The 17977-nt window shown below is 55.3% G+C and overlaps 1 protein-coding gene across 2 annotated transcripts; it reads right to left on the bottom strand.

The window, feature by feature from the left end:
* Positions 1 to 76: 76 nt before the first annotated feature.
* On the bottom strand, positions 77 to 16944 carry heatr1 (HEAT repeat containing 1). Of its 2 annotated transcripts, none has more exons than XM_072374141.1 (45): positions 16894 to 16944; positions 16629 to 16756; positions 16312 to 16465; positions 16011 to 16227; positions 15664 to 15805; positions 15486 to 15587; positions 15262 to 15402; positions 14804 to 15015; positions 14597 to 14730; positions 14430 to 14517; positions 12573 to 12674; positions 12365 to 12482; positions 12182 to 12289; positions 11703 to 11801; positions 11543 to 11631; positions 11264 to 11460; positions 11068 to 11189; positions 10703 to 10900; positions 10459 to 10633; positions 10236 to 10384; positions 9968 to 10160; positions 8615 to 8787; positions 8357 to 8521; positions 8033 to 8251; positions 6986 to 7117; positions 6773 to 6876; positions 6233 to 6376; positions 5894 to 6152; positions 5691 to 5819; positions 5393 to 5617; positions 5183 to 5312; positions 4933 to 5108; positions 4799 to 4851; positions 4598 to 4721; positions 4216 to 4356; positions 3561 to 3862; positions 3330 to 3480; positions 3094 to 3264; positions 2766 to 2900; positions 2443 to 2547; positions 2200 to 2353; positions 1782 to 1936; positions 1551 to 1709; positions 496 to 604; positions 77 to 239 (listed from the first exon to the last, which is right to left on the bottom strand). In XM_072374141.1, exons 3-45 carry the CDS (start codon positions 16451 to 16453, stop codon positions 151 to 153), a joined length of 6432 nt encoding a protein of 2143 aa, XP_072230242.1. In that variant the 5' UTR covers positions 16454 to 16465; positions 16629 to 16756; positions 16894 to 16944; the 3' UTR covers positions 77 to 150. The 2 variants fall into 2 exon arrangements, with proteins under 2 accessions (XP_072230242.1, XP_072230243.1); XM_072374142.1 differs by having other exon boundaries at positions 16629 to 16692; positions 16894 to 16933.
* Between the last annotated feature and the right edge of the window lie 1033 nt (positions 16945 to 17977).

Raw genomic sequence — 17977 nt, 5'->3', positions numbered from 1 at the left:
ACTAACTTACAGCTAACAACTAACCAGCAGGTTGAGCTTCAGATGTTTCAACGACACGATCACGCTGACAGAACCAGAACCAACGTTTATTTATGACAAAACAAAAGTGTTAATATGGCTATAATAATATTCGCAGTTTCTGCTTCATCTTCAGAAGTAGCTCTGCAGCGGCTCTCCCAGGATGTTCTCCATCTCCTGAACGGCCTTCTGGACCTGCTGCTCCACCTCCTCGCACTCATCTGTAAAACAGATAAAGTGTTGTTCTGCGTTATCTCTGATGTTTGAGATAAACTTCCTGCAACAACCGGGTCAGAAGAAGCTTCTGCAGCTGTTTACTGAACATCTGGACCTTCACAGCTGAGTCTCCGCCCATCTTTCTTTACTCCATCATACTTCCATAAAGACCAAAGGAAAGGCAACGGGGGGTTAACATTGGTCTGGGATTATTTCCCATCATGCACCTGGCGGAGCAACAACGGCTAACTGAGTTCTCACCCTCCATGAGTTCAGCCAGGAACGGGATGGTCTCCGGCAGCAGAACCATGTAGTTCTCCTTCAGTTTGGACGCCAGCTCCGTCAGCATCAACAGGGAGGAGAAGCGCACCTGAGGGGGGGGGGGGGGGGGAAAGGAGAAGAAGAGGAGGAGAAAGGGGAAGAAGAGAAAGAAAAAGAGGAGGAGGAGGAAGAAGAAGAAGAGGAGGAGGAAGAAGAAGAAGAGGAGGAGGAGGAAGGAGAAGAGAAAGAAGAAGAGGAGGAGGAGGAAGAGGAGGAGAAAGAAGAGAAAGAAAAAGAGGAGAAAGAAGAGGGAAGAACAGGAGGAGGAGAAAGAAGAGGGAAGAAGAGGAGGAGGAAGGAGGAGGAAGGAGAGCAAACAAAGTATTTTCCTGTGAGCAGTTCATTGGAGCATTTAGTAACAAACACATTTCAGCTAAAACTTTACTGAGTAACAGAAGTTTGAGTCTGTTTAAGGTTTAAGGTCCAACTGAACCTCACTGGAGGGACTTTTCCTCGCCGTTAACGCAGAGTTCAGAGCGTTAAAACCTTTGAGCCTCGCTAAGCTCCTCCCACTGAGCCTCGCTAAGCTCCTCCCACTGAGCCTCGCTAAGCTCCTCCCACTGAGCCTCGCTAAGCCCCTCCCACTGAGCCTCGCTAAGCCCCTCCCACTGAGCCTAGCTAAGCTCCTCCCACTGAGCCTAGCTAAGCTCCTCCCACTGAGTCTCGCTAAGCCCCTCCCACTGACTGTAAACTCTGCCCAGAGACGCAGTCGGATGGGGTTCAGACCCCGAGATCACTCCATCCAAACGTGCACGAAACGTGCACGTAGACGGCAGTGGATCGGACCGAGCGTTCTGTCGCTGTGACCCAGTTAATCTCACCCTGTGGACCCACTGAGTGTTGAAGGGTTTAAACGCCTCCATTTAATTCATATTCAGAACTTCTCTCGCATAAAGACGGAGGGACTGGATCAGAGAGCCGGTCTGATCCAGCACCGCGGCCAGAGAAACGTCCATAAACAGCTGGAGGAGCCTGAGGTGGTCAGGTGAGCTCACCTTGGCGTCGCTGTGTCTGGTCTTCAGCAGGATCTGGTAGTTCAGGATCTTCCACTGAGAGTCGTCGGCCAGCGCCACCGAGAACTGCCCCACGCAGGGCACCAGGTGCCGGGTCACCCTCTGCTGGTACACCTGCTCCCCGCCCAGGCGGTTCTCCACCTGCACACACACACAGGGTCAGTGTCGGGTCAGAGTCAGAACTCTGCCGGCGGCGCTCCGATGGCGTCCCACCTGGTCCACCAGCGGGCCCAGCAGGGCGTCGGCCCGCTCCCGGCTCAGGAAGCGCTGCGTGTCGTACAGGAAGATCTTGTGGAGGCAGTCGAGGACGAACTGAAGCAGCAGGCAGTTCTTCTCCACGGCCCGGTCCGAGGCGAAGAGCGGCTCGTCTGTGGTGATGATGTCATCACGTGGTTAACATTAAACTCAGTAAATAAATACATGTGTTTTATGAGGTTAAACCGCTGTGAAATCTAATAAATAATGGAAACAAAACGTTAAATTTAAGAAGAAGAAAACGTTAAATTTAAGAAGAAGAAGAAGAAAACGTTAAATTTAAGAAGAAGAAGAAGAAAACGTTTCATTCAGTGGAGAAACGTTTAAAATCAAATCAAACGCTGAAACAGTCACATGACATCATCACAAGCCCGACCTGTGCCGGTCCGTCTCAGCAGGTCGGCCACCGGCTTCACCAGGTTCGCCGTGAACAGCACGAAGAGCCCTTTGAGCCGCTCGGCGAAGCGGTCGCACAGTCGGTAGAAGGTCAGCAGCCGCTCGCCGCCGCCGGACTTACTCCAGTCCAAGAGCTGCCGCACAAACAAACAGGTTCAGGTACCGTGAGGAGGAAACTAACGGGAGTGATGTCAGCGCAGTGATGTCAGCGCAGTGATGTCACCTTGAAGAAGAGCGGCCTGAACGTGACCTCGGACAGCTGCATGACCAGCGCGAGCAGACCGTCCATCACGGCGCCCTCCACCTGCGCCGTCCTCTGCAGGTCGCCCTGAGACGAGAGAGAGAGTCAGCTGCAGCCCACAGGAACCAAACCGGACCGGACCGGATCAGACCGGGTCCAAACTGGACTGGGTACAGTGGGATTGGACCGGTACAACCGGACCCAGTCAGTCTCCACTGAGCTCTCAGAGGCAGAAACAATGATGAATAACTGTTGTTTGTTTGTTTGTTTGTTTGTTTGTTTACAGGGTGTTCCCCCCCCCCCACCTGGCAGTGTTTGGCCCGGAAGTCCAGAGCAGAGAGGAAGAAGGCGGTGAGCTCTGATTGGTGGAAGCTGAGCTGGTCTCGGTCCATGTGACAGATGTGCTCCTTCAGGATGCTCATCAGCACCCCCAGCTGGTCCTGCAGGGGAACAACAGGCAGAACTGCATTATGGGTAATGGAGTCCTTTATGGAAACGTGTTTCTGAACAACGCTGCCGGTCAGCTGAGACTCCATGAAGAAGAAAGCGATTCCTGCAGGACGCGCCGCCATGACGGTTACCTGTTAAACCAACTCTCACCTGAACTAACCGGCTTTTAGTGACTCCACCCACCTTGTTATCGACCACCATGCTGCTGTAGCTCCTGGTGAGGGTGGGCAGTAGGACCCTGGGGGGCAGCTTGGTGGCCAGGGTGCTCCTCAGGGAGGTGAGCCGAAGGCAGAGCTGGGCGGAGGAAGAGGAGGCCGAAGAGGAGGTCTCTACGTGGCGAGTGACCCGACACACCTGCAGGGACAGGAAGTGTGAGGCTGGAGCGGCTGGACACACCGAGCTGCCTGTCCCACACTTACCTGTAAGGTGGCGTCCTGCAGGTACGGGCTGATGAAGTGAGGCAGCGTCTCTGCGACCCGCTGCAGGGCGGTGACGGCGCTCAGCAGGTACATCTCGTTGGTCAGCAGCTCCTTCCTGTCAGTGAGCGCGTGCAGGACGGCTGGCATCAACCTGCGGGGCAGAGACACGGTCAGGTGACCTGCAGGGGGAAGCTGGCACCTGCCGCAGGTCGGCTGGCGTGACGCACACACCTGGGTAGCTGGGGGATGGCGAGCGCCTTCAGGGTGCTGACCACCTCGGCGATGCAGAGCAGAGCGCTGCCCATCACGTTCTTCTCCTCCTCCGCCGCCGTGACGATCTCCACCGCCTGCAGCAGCACGGGGACGAACGCCTCCTGGTGGCCGGAGCCGAAACTGCGACAGAGAAGCTTGAGGCTGTAGAGCGCCGTCTGCCGGTTGATGGCCTGCTCCGCCCCCTCCTCCTCCGAAACCTTCCCATGGCCTTTACCCACGATGCTCAGCAGGTCGCCGGTCAGCTGCAGCAGCGCCGTCACCTGCGCCAGAGGACAGACGATAAAGTGACGCCGACAAAACCAGCGCACCCTCATTTGGTGCTGAGCAGAGTTCAGCTGCGGGTGACCGAGAGGCGCCGCCTGCGGGTGACCGAGAGGCGCCGCCTGCGGGTGACCGAGAGGCGCCGCCTCCGGGTGACCGAGAGGCGCCGCCTGCGGGTCGCCGAGAGGCGCCGCCTGCGGGTCCTGCAGGTGACCGAGAGGCGCCGCCTGCGGGTGACCGAGAGGCGCCGCCTGCGGGTCACCGAGAGGCGCCGCCTGCGGGTCACCGAGAGGCGCCGCCTGCGGGTCACCGAGAGGCGCCTGCAGGTGACCTTCTCGCCCTTCCCGGGTACCTGCTGCTCGTCCCACGGCGGCCGGTGCTGCAGCTTGTTGTTCAGCAGCTCCATGGCCTTCCTCCGGACCGACGGCAGCGGGTTTCCCATCAGCCCCCGCATCACGGTGATGAAGGTGTCGGTGGGCAACAAGGCGTTGACCTGGAAGCAGAGAGCCAGAATGTGAGGGCAGAGTTCAAAGGTCACGCGGTTCAGAGGATTCCTGTCCTCTGCTAACGGGCCACAGATTCTGAGCTTAAGGCTTGGTTTTAGGAGAACTAAAGATGAATCCAGGGCGGCTCGGTCCTTCCTTTAGAGCCTCCATCTTAACTGGAGTTCTTCCTTCATGAGTCCACTGAAGCGAAGCCCCGCCCCCAACATGTCACATGTCTGCCGGACTCACCTTGTCCAGGACATCGTAGGCCTTGTTGAGCAGAACTCTCCAGAACTTGGCGGTGGATTTGTCGGCGTTCTCCTCCACGCAGCGCGCCACGCTGTGGATGTAGCGCAGGATCTCCTCCAGCAGCCTGGAAGCCACACAAAGGGTTCATACACGTGCACACCGTGCACACACGTGCACAGCCGGCGCCCGGCCATCACTCACCTCTGCTGCAGCTGCTGCAGGGACGCGTCGCCGCCGTCACCGCCGTCTGCGACCTGAAACACACGTTCAAACACGGTTTAAACACGGAGACCGGCGCCTCGCCGCCGGACGCCCGCCGGACGTTTCTGCCTCACCTTCTGGATGAAGCGGGCGGAGCCCAGCAGCTGCGCCATGAAGGACACGGAGAGGAACTTGAAGTGTCGCAGCTCCTTGCTGCTGTGAGTCTCCACGCTGAAGATCAGCTCCTCCGCACTCTCCTGCTCCTCCTGCTTCCTGGCGGCTCGCCGGGCGGCGGGACGCTTCGCGGCGGCTGCAGAGGACGGAACAAACCGCTTAGTTTTCTGTACGTTCAATGACGCCATCGAAGGCTCTCGTTCGTCTCACCGTCGTCTTTGTCGTCCGGCAGCTGCAGCAGGAAGTTCAGGATGCTGACGAGGGCGGTCAGCTGATCGCTGACATCAAACCGACAGCTCAGAGAAATCCAGAAGTCCACGTCTCGCTCCAGAGCGGCGTCCTGCACGCACAACACACACATGACCACCTGCTCGCACCGCTCTGACGCTCAGGTGAGGGCGGGAAGGAAACGGCGCTCACCCGCTCGCTGGTGGCGCCGGCGCTCTGCGTGGCGTGCAGCTTAAACAGCAGCAGCAGTAACACCCACAGGAAGTGGGCGGGGCCCAGCGTGGCCACCAGCTGGGTGAGGACAGGCAGGCGCCGGTGCTCGGGCACGTGAGGCAGCGCGTCCGCAAACACGTGCATTATCCTGGTCACCACGGCGACCACGTGGGAGGCGGAGGAGCCATTAGAGAGGCGATGGGCCTGAAAGGAGGAGGTCAGGGTCAGCAGGTGAGGATGATGATGATGAAGGTGGCGGGGGCGTGCGGCGGCTCACCTGGATCAGCGCAGGTATGACCATCTGCACCGTCTTGTCGATGACCCTGAAGCTGTAGGCGTCGTCCAGCCGCATGATGCTGGCGCCCATGAAGGTGAAGATGGGCATGATGTTGTGGAGCACTTTCTCCTGGAGGAGCAGAAACAGGACGCCGGTCATCACCTGCTTTTCTAAACTCACCGATCCAGAGGAGCGCCACTCACGGGGAAGATGGCGGCGGCGGTGCCCAGCAGCAGCAGAGCGTGGTGGTGAGTCTGCGGCGTGTCGGACGCTCGGATGCACTGAACCACCAGCTCCACGCTGAACTTGTCTTCATCCAGGACGTCTGCGGAGAGCGAACCCGCCGGCGCCGCCGCGCCGCCGCCAGGCGACACTCGGTGGCAGATGTTGAGCAGACAGCTGAGCAGCAGCTGCTTGGTGTACTCCATGTCGGCGTGGTCGGCTGCACTCGGCTCCAGGCTCCTGAGGACGAGAAGGAACCTCGGATCAGAGCCGATGGCGCAGAATCGGGCGCTTCAGCCGGCAGGAGGCGCCGGGCTTACCTGGCCAGCAGGGAGAACAGAACCGGCACCAACATCTGGGCTCGCTTCAGCTTCTTCTTGTGCTGCAGCAGCTCCAGGACCAGCGTGACTCGCTGCCACGACACAGCGCCCGCCTCCGGCCCGTCGCCGCTCTCCTGCAGCTTCCTGCGAACAGAACCACATTTACATCTCACAGCTGCTCCGACCCGCCGGTGCCGTGGCTCCCCCCCCTCCCCGTGTCCGAGGGGCCGTGGCTCCTCCCCCTCCCCGTGTCCGAGGGGCCGTGGCTCCTCCCCCTTCCTGTGTCTGAGGGGCCGCGGCTCCTCCCCCTTCCTGTGTCTGAGGGGCCGTGGCTCCTCCCCCTTCCTGTGTCCGAGGAGCCGCGGCTCCTCCCCCTTCCTGTGTCTGAGGGGCCGCGGCTCCTCCCCCTTCCTGTGTCTGAGGGGCCGCGGCTCCTCCCCCTTCCCTGTGTCCGAGGGGCCGTGGCTCCTCCCCCTTCCCTGTGTCTGAGGGGCGCACATCTGTCCTGAAAACCTCTGGTGCGTTTCAGCGGAGGAATACCTCTGAGTCATTGTGTTCCTGCGGGTTTGTTGCACCGTCACGCTGACTTTGGGTTTCTCTGGAGGAGCGAGCTCATTGGCCACCAGCTGACCATCGACGGCGATCTGTGGAGAACAAGAAAAAGCATCAGAGTTGGGTCCAGAAGCCTGATGAGAACAGCTGTTTGTCTTTAAATGATCTGCGTTTCTCAGGCCTCATCGGAGCGCCGCTCACCGCTTTGAAGGCGCTGCTGATGGCGTTGGCCACCGGCGGACTCCTGCTCTCCACCAGCAGGTCGAACAGCACCGACAGCAGCTTCTGCTGCACCTTCTCGTCTCCGAGGGCCGAGAAGAAGGACTTTGTGATCTGCAGAGAGGGAGCGGGTGAAAACCTCGTCCTCAAAGGTTCAGCTGATCCATCTTTCATTTAATGCAAAGCTGAGCAGCACATATCAGACATAAAGATCAGTTTAAACCCTGAAATCCACCAGCAGCTTTTCTGTCTCTGCTCGATAAAACAGAACCGAACTTTATGACCAAAGACCTGCAGCACAGAACTGGAATATTTTTCCTGAGTGGCCTTAAATTAAGATAAGGAGGCATGGCTCAGAGTCCCGGGCCCAGAGTCCCGGGCTCCAGAGTCCCGGGCTCCAGAGTCCCGGGCTCCAGAGTCCCGGGCTCCAGAGTCCCGGGCTCCAGAGTCCCGGGCTCCAGAGTCCCGGGCTCCAGAGTCCCGGGCTCCAGAGTCCCGGCTCAGAGTCCCGGGCTCCAGAGTCCCGGGCTCCAGAGTCCCGGCTCAGAGTCCCGGGCCCCAGAGTCCCGGGCTCAGAGTCCCGGGCTCCAGAGTCCCGGGCTCCAGAGTCCCGGGCTCCAGAGTCCCGGCTCAGAGTCCCGGGCCCAGAGTCCCGGCTCAGAGTCCCGGGCTCCAGAGTCCCGGGCTCCAGAGTCCCGGGCTCCAGAGTCCCGGGCTCCAGAGTCCCGGGCTCCAGAGTCCCGGGCCCAGAGTCCCGGGCTCCAGAGTCCCGGGCTCAGAGTCCCGGGCTCAGAGTCCCGGGCTCAGAGTCCCGGCTCACGGAGGGTCTCTTGTCACACTACGTTCCATCTAAATCTACATTTGGACTAAAGTACAGCCCGGCACGTCATTTCCTCCCCACACGGAGCGTAAAACGGCGCCGTCACACCTCATCGGGCCGTTTTACTGGCTGCAGCCTTCTGATGTTCAGCTTTTTCCACAAACCCAGTTTAAAGCGGTTTTTGGACCGTGTGTTCAGGTAAACCCGACCTGCTCCAAAGCGGCGATCTGGCAGCAGGGCAGCCTCAGAGCTCTGAGGAACAGATCCACACAGTTCTGGTCCTGGGCCAGCAGGGGAGCCGACGCCTCGTTGTACTTCCCCAGGACCAGCTGCAGAAGCTGGGTCTCGGTCCGCAGCAGGGACGGGGTGTCGGGGCCGGTCTGCTCCAGGAGCCGGTCCAGGACGGGAAGCAGGGCGGGGAGGACGGCCTGAGGAGAACGGACGGTAAGAAACATGTTTAACATCAGACCGAACTGAACCACTTCAGGTTCTGGACCTTTAACCAGAGAACAGACAGAAAATAAATCCCTCACCTGTCCGTGGACGAGGCTCAGCGCTCGCAGCAGCGCGGCGGCGCTGTACGCCGGGCAGCTGGGAGTCTGGACGCTCTGCAGCAGCTGCTGCAGCGACGCCTGCAGCTTCTTCTGATGCGGCGCCGCTTTGCTGAGCGAAGACTCCTCATGAAGAACGCAGAGAGCCTGAAAGTGGAGGCTCACAAGTTTTACTTCTGCTGGTTTTAACCCTTTAACCCTGGCTGCTGTTTGTGTGAAACTGTAAATTAAAACCCTCACTGTGCTCAGGTACGATGGGTCGGCGATGATCTCCTCCGACGTCTTCAGGAGCCTCTCTGTGATTGGATGGAAAGGAGAATTCCTGGCTCCTGATAGGCTCTGCAGGGCGTTGATAGCTGCCCTCCGGACCTCTCGGACCGGAGAGCTGAGACAACACAACAAGGACGGGACCACTGATACAGAAAGATGAAAAAAGATGACAGACTCATCAACTGTGAACAAAGCTGTTCAAACTTCTGATCCATTTCATGTTTGTCATTTCATCCACAGAAATAAAATCAGTAAAATCTCTTTAATCAGATCCTGATTCTTCAGTGTTTGAGTGGCCAAGAACTGGTGTTTATATCTGTTAGTTTAATTTGTTCTCAGAGTCCAGAAATCATATAAACACTTCCCGTTAGCTGCGTCAGCTAGCGGCCGAACACTTTCCCGTTAGCCGCGTCAGCTAGCGGCCGAACACTTTCCCGTTAGCCGCGTCAGCTAGCGGCCGAACACTTTCCCGTTAGCCGCGTCAGCTAGCGGCCGAACACTTTCCCGTTAGCCGCGTCAGCTAGCGGCCGAACACTTTCCCGTTAGCCGCGTCAGCTAGCGGCCGAACACTTTCCCGTTAGCCGCGTCAGCTAGCGGCCGAACACTTTCCCGTTAGCCGCGTCAGCTAGCGGCCGAACACTTTCCCGTTAGCCGCGTCAGCTAGCGGCCGAACACTTTCCCGTTAGCCGCGTCAGCTAGCGGCCGAACACTTTCCCGTTAGCCGCGTCAGCTAGCGGCCGAACACTTTCCCGTTAGCCGCGTCAGCTAGCGGCCGAACACTTTCCCGTTAGCCGCGTCAGCTAGCGGCCGAACACTTTCCCGTTAGCCGCGTCAGCTAGCGGCCGAACACTTTCCCGTTAGCCGCGTCAGCTAGCGGCCGAACACTTTCCCGTTAGCCGCGTCAGCTAGCGGCCGAACACTTTCCCGTTAGCCGCGTCAGCTAGCGGCCGAACACTTTCCCGTTAGCCGCGTCAGCTAGCGGCCGAACACTTCCCGTTAGCCGCGTCAGCTAGCGGCCGAACACTTTCCCGTTAGCCGCGTCAGCTAGCGGCCGAACACTTTCCCGTTAGCCGCGTCAGCTAGCGGCCGAACACTTTCCCGTTAGCCGCGTCAGCTAGCGGCCGAACACTTCCCGTTAGCCGCGTCAGCTAGCGGCCGAACACTTCCCGTTAGCCACGTCGGCTAACGGCGTCACGTTTTATTTCATTCATCAGTTTACCGGTTTGACACCTTAATACAGGGATAATTCAGATAAAACTGGTCTTAATGTTACTCAGGGTATGTGTTTATGGGGGGTTAAAGGGTTACTTAAACGTTTCTCACCGGGTGATTCTGCAGCTGCCAGCTCGTCCAGCGTGGCGGCAGCTTGGCCGCTCAGCAGAGCTCGGCCCATGTACAGCGCCTGAGTCTGCAGGACGGCGCCCACCCTCACGTCCAGCTGGTCTCCATGGTTATCGCCGTATCCCCACAGCACGCACAGGAACCTGAAGAGCATCGCCGTCTCACGCAGGTGCACCTGAAGGAGAAGCACTCATCGTGAGACTGAGGCCTTCTCTGGTTTTAAAGCACGATTGGAAGGTGTGGCGCTCACCTGGACGAGCAGCTTCATCATCTCTCTGAAGCTGCCGGCCATCGGCCCCTCTGCGGCGCCGCCGATGATGATGCTGAACAGGCGGCAGAGGAGCCCCAGATAGCAGCAGGTGTTGGTGTCCATCTTCTCCGGGTTCCACCACGCCTCACCTGGCAGACGGACAGGTGACCAATCAGCTCAGCTCTGACATCAGAATCAGCATCACGCTAACGGGCGGCGTTACCTTTGAAGGAGGCGTCATGACACCGCAGAGAGGAGATGAAGTCTCTGAGCAGACACACCAGCACGAAGCTGTACTCTCTGTCCAGATGTTCACCTGGAAGCTGGTCACACCTGCTCAGGTAGAGGCTCAGGGCTACAGAGAAGGAGGCGGGCACAGCGGCGGGCCGCTCAGCTTCCTGTGAGGTCACAAACACTGTGGACAAAGGTCGAGCTAACGGGAGGCAGACCGGTGGAGCCAGACTCACCTGCGCGGCCTCGCTCCTGATGGCCTCCAGCAGGGGGGGCTCCAGCAGCGTGTAGACCCTCTGAGCGGTGAGCAGGTGCTGGGTCTCACTCAGCTCCCCCAGGCTCAGCAGCAGAGTCTGGGTCAGAACCAGGAAGGAGGCCCGGCCCCTGAGGCCGGAGCCCCGCTGCTGCTCCACCAGCAGAACCAGCTTCTCCAGCTGAGAAAAACGTTCAGGAATACGTTTAACGTGCCGATTGAAAACAGAACCAGAGGCTCATCGTGTTTTTATTAGAGAGGAAACATTTAGGAGGTCAGACTGGATTCAATCTGATGAAACTTTACGTGTTTTAAGCTTTCTGAGCAGGCAAAGAGATGAGAACTCACAGCGTCCCGTTTGGAGAAGTGCTCCATGTTCGCCAGGTTCCTCGTCAACGTGGAAACGAGACGTTGGTTCGCCAAACCCACGAAGTCGGGTTCAGAGCTTCTCTTCATCACTTCATCCAGTTCTGAGTGGACACAGCAACCAGGTTCAGACACTCTTTCACTTTCCAAGAGTCGAGATCTTTAAAGACGGCGTTACCTTCCCCCCAGTTCAGGGTCAGGGGGTGCTGGCTGAGGACGGAGCATCGGGCCATGGCAGCGGCGAGGCCGAGCCGAGCCGAGCTGATCACCAGGAAGGGCAGCAGCTTCCAGCCCGTCTTCAGCAGCAGTTCGGCGTCCGCCTTTTCCAGCCGGGGGTCGGACAGTAAACGCACCGCCTCCATCAGAACGTGCAGCCTGCACAAGACGACGCAGCGCTCAGAGTTACGGAGGATCCATGAAGGGAACACCCACCTGTCACATTGTGTACTTCACTGACCAGCGCTCAGCGTCCGACAGATCAGCTCTGTGCAGCAGAGACAGCAGACATGCCACGGCGTCCGCTGGGTCCAAAACATCCAACAGCATCTGAAAAACAGCCACAGTGAACACACCGCCGTGTGCGTGCCGCAAACCGCTGACATCAGCAACCCACTGACCTGCAGCAATCTCAGAGCGGCAGCGACGACCTCCGGGACGTCGTCCTGCAGACGCTCCGTGACGGCGTCTCTCAGGAAGGTTTCGTCCAAACTCTGCAGCTGCTCACAGGAAACGGGACAAATGGTCAGCTGCTGCAGAACAACCGCTGGTTCTGAACGCTGAGCAGCAGAAGCGTGACCACTTCAGCAGCCATTTGACCTCTCTGGAAATCCAACATGTGGACTTGTGCCGATGCAGATCGGTCAATAAAGTTAAAAATACCCCCTGGTTTTAACCAGCGTGGTTATAAGTACGAGTTTAGATCTCACAGACAGAATGTGACATCATGCAGACTAATAATACATCAATAAAGAAGTAAAGAGGGAAAAATGGGGCCCAGAATGGAGCCTTGGGGAACACCACCAGTACGTAAACCTGCTCCGGAACCTGTGCTTCAGGTGTTTTTTCACTAAAATGCTGTTCTCTCGTGGTCTCCTACCTGTCCGGAGGAGATAACGTCCATCAGATGCTCCACAGCTGACACTCGGACCGCAGGCTGCGAGTGTTTCAGGCTGAGAAGCAGCGAGGCGTCCGAGTCGCCTAAAATCTGACGACAGAAGCATGGGCAGATCAGTCGGATCGTTCTTATTCACGAGTTTATTCAGTCATCTCGGTGCTTTACCTGGTATTTTCCACTGCTCATGGACAGAGACAGGAACTGGTGGAAGAGACGTTTCTGCTGCTGCTCACTGATGTCGGTCACATGACCTGCGAGGACGCCATCCAGAGCGCCACAGTACCTGTTGGAGGAGAGCAGCTGATGATCTATCACCGACTCCAGGTGGTTACCGAGGTTCTGACTGCAGAAAACCGTTTGAAGAGACTCATACCTGGACTCCAACAGTCGAACCAGAGGCTGCAGACGCTGGTCGAGCGCCGACAGCTCCTCAGCAGAGCGCTCAGTCTGACTCAGATACTCGTCCAGCAGCAGCCTGCAGGAGGGACACCAGTTAAACTTCTGAAAGTGACTCCTCATCAGACCGGAACCAGACTCAGATTAACCCTAAAGACTTAAAACTGGACTGGTTCTGAATCTGAACCTTCCCTGACAATCCCTGACTAACTCACCTGAGACGAGTTGGACCCAAAGACCTGATACTAAACCCAGCCAAGCCTCAATACTCGATTTGGACTCGAGACGTCACTCAAATTAGCCACCTGAGACGAGACCGACTCGTTCTCCAGAGATGTTAAACTGAACGAAAGTTCTGAGATCAGCCTTCTGAAGACTAGACTCCTGAAAACTAGATTCCTTGAAGACTAGATTTCTGAAGACTAGATTCCTTGAAGACTAGATTCCTTGAAGACTAGATTCCTGAAAACTAGATTCCTTGAAGACTAGATTCCTGAAAACTAGATTCCTGAAAACTAGATTTCTAAAGACTAGATTTCTGAAGACTAGATTCCTTGAAGACTAGATTCCTGAAAACTAGATTCCTGAAAACTAGATTCCTGAAAACTAGATTCCTGAAAACTAGATTCCTGAAAACTAGATTCCTGAAAACTAGATTCCTGAAAACTAGATTCCTGAAAACTAGATTCCTGAAAACTAGATTCCTGAAAACTAGATTCCTGAAAACTAGATTCCTGAAAACTAGATTCCTGAAAACTAGACTCCTGAAAACTAGACTCCTGAAAACTAGACTCCTGAAAACTAGATTCCTGAAGACTAGATTCCTGAAGACTAGATTCCTTGAAGACTAGATTCCTTGAAGACTAGATTCCTTGAAGACTAGATTCCTGAAAACTAGATTCCTGAAGACTAGACTCCCGAAGACTAGACTCCTGAAAACTAGACTCCTGAAAACTAGACTCCTGAAAACTAGACTCCTGAAAACTAGACTCCTGAAGACTAGACTCCTGAAGACTAGACTCCTGAAGACTAGACTCCTGAAGACTAGATTCCTGAAGACTAGACTCCTGAAAACTAGACTCCTGAAGACTAGACTCCTGAAGACTAGACTCCTGAAGACTAGATTCCTGAAGACTAGATTCCTGAAGACTAGATTCCTTGAAGACTAGATTCCTGAAAACTAGATTCCTGAAAACTAGATTCCTTGAAGACTAGATTCCTTGAAGACTAGATTCCTTGAAGACTAGATTCCTTGAAGACTAGATTCCTGAAAACTAGATTCCTGAAAACTAGATTCCTGAAAACTAGATTCCTGAAAACTAGATTCCTGAAAACTAGATTCCTGAAAACTAGATTCCTGAAAACTAGATTCCTAAAGACTAGATTCCTGAAGACTAGATTCCTGAAGACTAGATTCCTGAAGACTAGATTCCTGAAAACTAGATTCCTGAAAACTAGATTCCTGAAAACTAGATTCCTGAAAACTAGATTCCTTGAAGACTAGATTCCTTGAAGACTAGATTCCTTGAAGACTAGATTCCTGAAGACTAGATTCCTGAAGACTAGATTTCCTGAAGACTAGATTCCTGAAGACTAGATTCCTGAAGACTAGATTCCTGAAGACCAGATTCCTGAAGACCAGATTCCGATTGGCCAACGAAAGACTGAACTCAAACTTGTCCTCTGAAGATCCGACTCTGAACACGTGAGACCAGGACTCGGTCTGTGACTGACTCGTTCCCTACAGACCAGGTATTTATTAATCGGCCTCTCAGGTGAGGTCAGGTGATGAAGCTGAGCTGATGATGAAGCTGATGATGAAGGTGAGGCTTACCGCGCCACAGTCCGGTCCAGGTCTTTGGTCAGGGGCACAGACTTCAGGATGGACTCCAACACAGCGAGCCGGTCCGTCTCCACCTCACCTGAAATGGTAGCGACAGGTAAACTCTGACGTGACCTTAGAAGCGGCGCCATGTTGTGTCTCCACGTTAGAGGTCTCACCTGATTGGCCGGCGAACTCGCTGTGGACCAGGTGAGGCAGCAGGTACCGCAGCAGAGGACTCACATCGTGAGTCGCCGCCATGACCTGAAGGGTCGGAACCAGCGCCGGCATCGAGCGCAGGCGGCCGGCAGCTCTGAGGAGGCAACAGACAGGTGAGAGGACGCCACACTGAGCACGCTCACAGCAGCCCACTGCTCCGGACCTACCTGGGCCCGGCGGCGCCCTTCTTCTGACGCTGCAGCAGCACGATGAGGCAGCCCAGGCCCTCTTTGGCCAGAACGGGCTCCTTGACCAGAGACTTGCTGATGTGCACGGCGAGGCTGTCGACCAGGCCCGCCTCCATCGCCACCTTCACCGCCAGCTGGCACACGATCATGTAGGTGGCGGCTTTGTAGTCGGTCAGGGGCGACTTCAGGCCCTGAGGGGACGGCGAGATGATGTTCGACTGAACTCAACACAACCAGAACCTTTTAAATCATTCATCGATGCGTCTCTTTCATCTGTTGTATTCCTGACTAACATCTGTCCAGATGTTTGGCTTTAAGCTCCACCCACAACCTTCAAAGTTCCAATAATTTAATCTGTTTTGAGTCAGTTTGGCTTCACATGACCGACCAGAACCCAGTTTGAGTCGTGCAGAACAGACTGAACAGTGAGGCGTTACCATCTGGACGTAAGGCAGCAGTTTGGCGATGATGGCGTCCGTCACGCCGTCCACGGCGTCCAGCGCGGGGACGATGGCGGAGGCGTAGAAGGAGAAGACGACTCTGAGCTGAGAAAAGCTCTGCGAGTGTCCAGAATAAGCCTGAGAAGAAGAAGAATGAGGAGTGTGATGGATGCAGACAGACATGAACACAACAGAGGTTCTGGTTCTGCTGGCGCCGTCACCTGGATGGACCGGGTCACCATGGAGCAGATGAAGTCCATAAAGCTCAGGTCCGTGTAGCAGTGAGTGATCAGAGTCCCTCTGGACAGCGGCACGCCGGGTTTCTGGATCAACAACAGAAGAAGAACGTTACGGTCGGTCCGATTGGCCTCAGAACCGGCTGGTGGGGCGTGGTCGGACCTGCAGGCCCTGCAGCCAGTTCCAGCGGCTGGAGGCGCCTCTGATCTGCAGCAGCTGCAGGACTCTGACGAACACGTTGGTGTCGTGATACGGCAGCGCGCAGGCGAGCAGGCTGTCGGCGTTATACAGCTGGACGTGGAAGCTGTGGAGCACACGTGCACACACACACGTGCACACACACACACGTGCACGAACACACACACACACACACACCACCATCATCATCATCAGTCTGCAGCATCACAGCAGGGGGTCACATGAGAGCAACATCTGAAGCAAACCGTTCTCTGCTGATTCAGTGGACCTGAGTGTGCACGTGTGCGTGCACGTGTGCGTGCGCTACCTACCGGTGAACCAGCCACTCGATGCACTTGTGTGCCGGTTTTAGCAGGAAGTAGGGGCAGAGGCGGGTGAGGAACAGCGAGATGCCGGCGTCCAGCTTCTCGTTGACCTCTCTGGACTGAACGCTGCGCTCCAGGGTCATGGAGGCGGGGCTAAACAGCGTGTCCTGGAACTCCTGGAACGCCGGTTCAATTCCCAGCAGCTCCTCCAGCCCCGTGCAGCCTGAAAAGAGAAAGCAGCCGAGTTATGAGAGCGCAGAGACCCTGATCAGGACCAGGGTTCCGGTCGGGTCCGGTCAGGACTCACCGAGGGCGTAGAAGGTGCTCCTGTCCATGGTCGCAGCATCTTTGGGGTTGAAGAGCAGCGAGGCCACCTCTCTGCGGGTCAGCAGGTTGGGGTCACTCTGAGGCAGCGTGAGCCTCTTCAGCTGGTGAGCCAGTGACGTCATGATGCCCTTCACCTGACGTCACATCAAACAGTCAGTCACAGCAGGAAGGTTTTACCATTAAATCCTCTAAAGCTGGTGGCTTTCTCTTTTTATTTAAACCCTGCCTCTCACGCTTCGTCCTCACTCGAGTCACCTGAACTTCACCACACCTTCTGCTTTTCACAGGTAAACTCACCTCTAGATGTTTCTGCTTGTTTCTGTCACACAATCTGGCAACACGGGATCTGGAAACACAGGATCTGGAAACACAGGCCCGCAGTTTTCTCAGATGACTTCAGAATGAAGAAAGTCTACATCTATTACCTGTTAATAACACAACCAGTTACACGTAGAGCAGATTATTCAACGAGCTCAAACGCGTCGTTTCTACGGACCCAAAAACTTTGTGAAACACACCAGAACCGCTAAACAACATCAAAACTCTTCCAAATAAAACAGACCTGATCAATGCGGTTTCCTGAACACATGCAGCACGTTGTTGGCTGCCGGATGACCTGAAATAATCTACATCCGGATCACGTTGGGCTTATTATTGATGACAGAGGATTCCCCTCAGCCCACTTCCGTCTTCGTCTTCGACGTTTTAATTCCAAATAAATATGACAAATTATAAAGGTCTGTTCACATCATTATAATCCTAAAAGTCATTAGGCAAAAGAAGCTTTGTAAAAGTGGCATATTCGATAAACACAAGATTTTAGTCAATCAGTAAAACCTTTACTTTTAGTCGTTCAGCAAAGAGGTGATTTTTCTTAGTTAATATACGATCTTTGGCAGTTTCCGTTTGAGCAGTTTTAACTCCTGCCACACGGGGGCGATAACGACCACCGCACCTATAAATACAGCCCAGGTCTCTGCTGTCAAAGAAGCAGGAATACGAAGGAGCCGCCGCAACCTGCAACTAGTAGACTTGTTTGTTTGTTTGTCTGTCTGTCAGTCATTACCTTGTGCCGGTTCCGCCTGAAAACCATCATTTCTAAGTGACGTTTAATTATTTTGAGCGCTAATCTACGTTTTTGGTCACCTGGAGGCTTTTTCTGAAAGTTCGTGTTCCTGAGTCGGTGTTCAGCCAGCGGCTGTGTCCGACCGGTTATACTTCTGAGCGCTGTCCGACTCTCCAGGAGCTCCGCTGCCGGTAAGTTGGCGCTTTGTTTCGGCCTTTTTGTTTTATTTAATTTTTTTCTGACGCCTCAGTGGGCTAAAGCTAATATTAGCATACCCACCGTTTGTTTTTCGCGGGGCCCCGCCCTTCCAGGGATTTCATTGGTTTTGTCTGACGTCATTTGACTGGGCTCCACGCTGATTGGCCGAAGGCTGACAGCGGTATTTAAATAGCTGCGGACACGTGGGGGGAGCATTATAACGTGTTTAAATGCCTTATCTATTAAAGCAAAACTGGCAAAATATAAGATATTTGAATTATATCGATAAGAGAAATGTGACGTTACTGGAAATGATCATATAACCGATCAATTTAGATTGGTTCCTTTTTATATGTATAAACAAGCTCTAAAACTGCAGATA

Source organism: Leuresthes tenuis, unplaced genomic scaffold (assembly GCF_036924035.1).
Source record: "Leuresthes tenuis unplaced genomic scaffold, fLeuTen1.0.hap1 SCAF_20, whole genome shotgun sequence".
NCBI classification, from domain to species: domain Eukaryota; kingdom Metazoa; phylum Chordata; class Actinopteri; order Atheriniformes; family Atherinopsidae; genus Leuresthes; species Leuresthes tenuis.
The sequence above is the reverse complement of the archived record's forward strand: the minus strand, read 5'-3'. Positions and strand labels throughout refer to the sequence as shown.

What these genes read in the sequence shown, in the direction of transcription:
- heatr1 (XM_072374141.1), bottom strand. Translation starts at nt 16,453, where the DNA reads ATGACGTCACTGGCTCACCAGCTGAAGAGGCTCACGCTGCCTCAGAGT. An exon ending in CCGGCGCCACCAGCGAGCGG is followed by an intron (nt 5,313 to 5,392) that starts GTGAGCGCCGTT and finishes TTGTGCGTGCAG; the next exon opens with GACGCCGCTCTGGAGCGAGA. An exon ending in GCTGAGACGGACCGGCACAG is followed by an intron (nt 1,937 to 2,199) that starts GTCGGGCTTGTG and finishes TCATCACCACAG; the next exon opens with ACGAGCCGCTCTTCGCCTCG.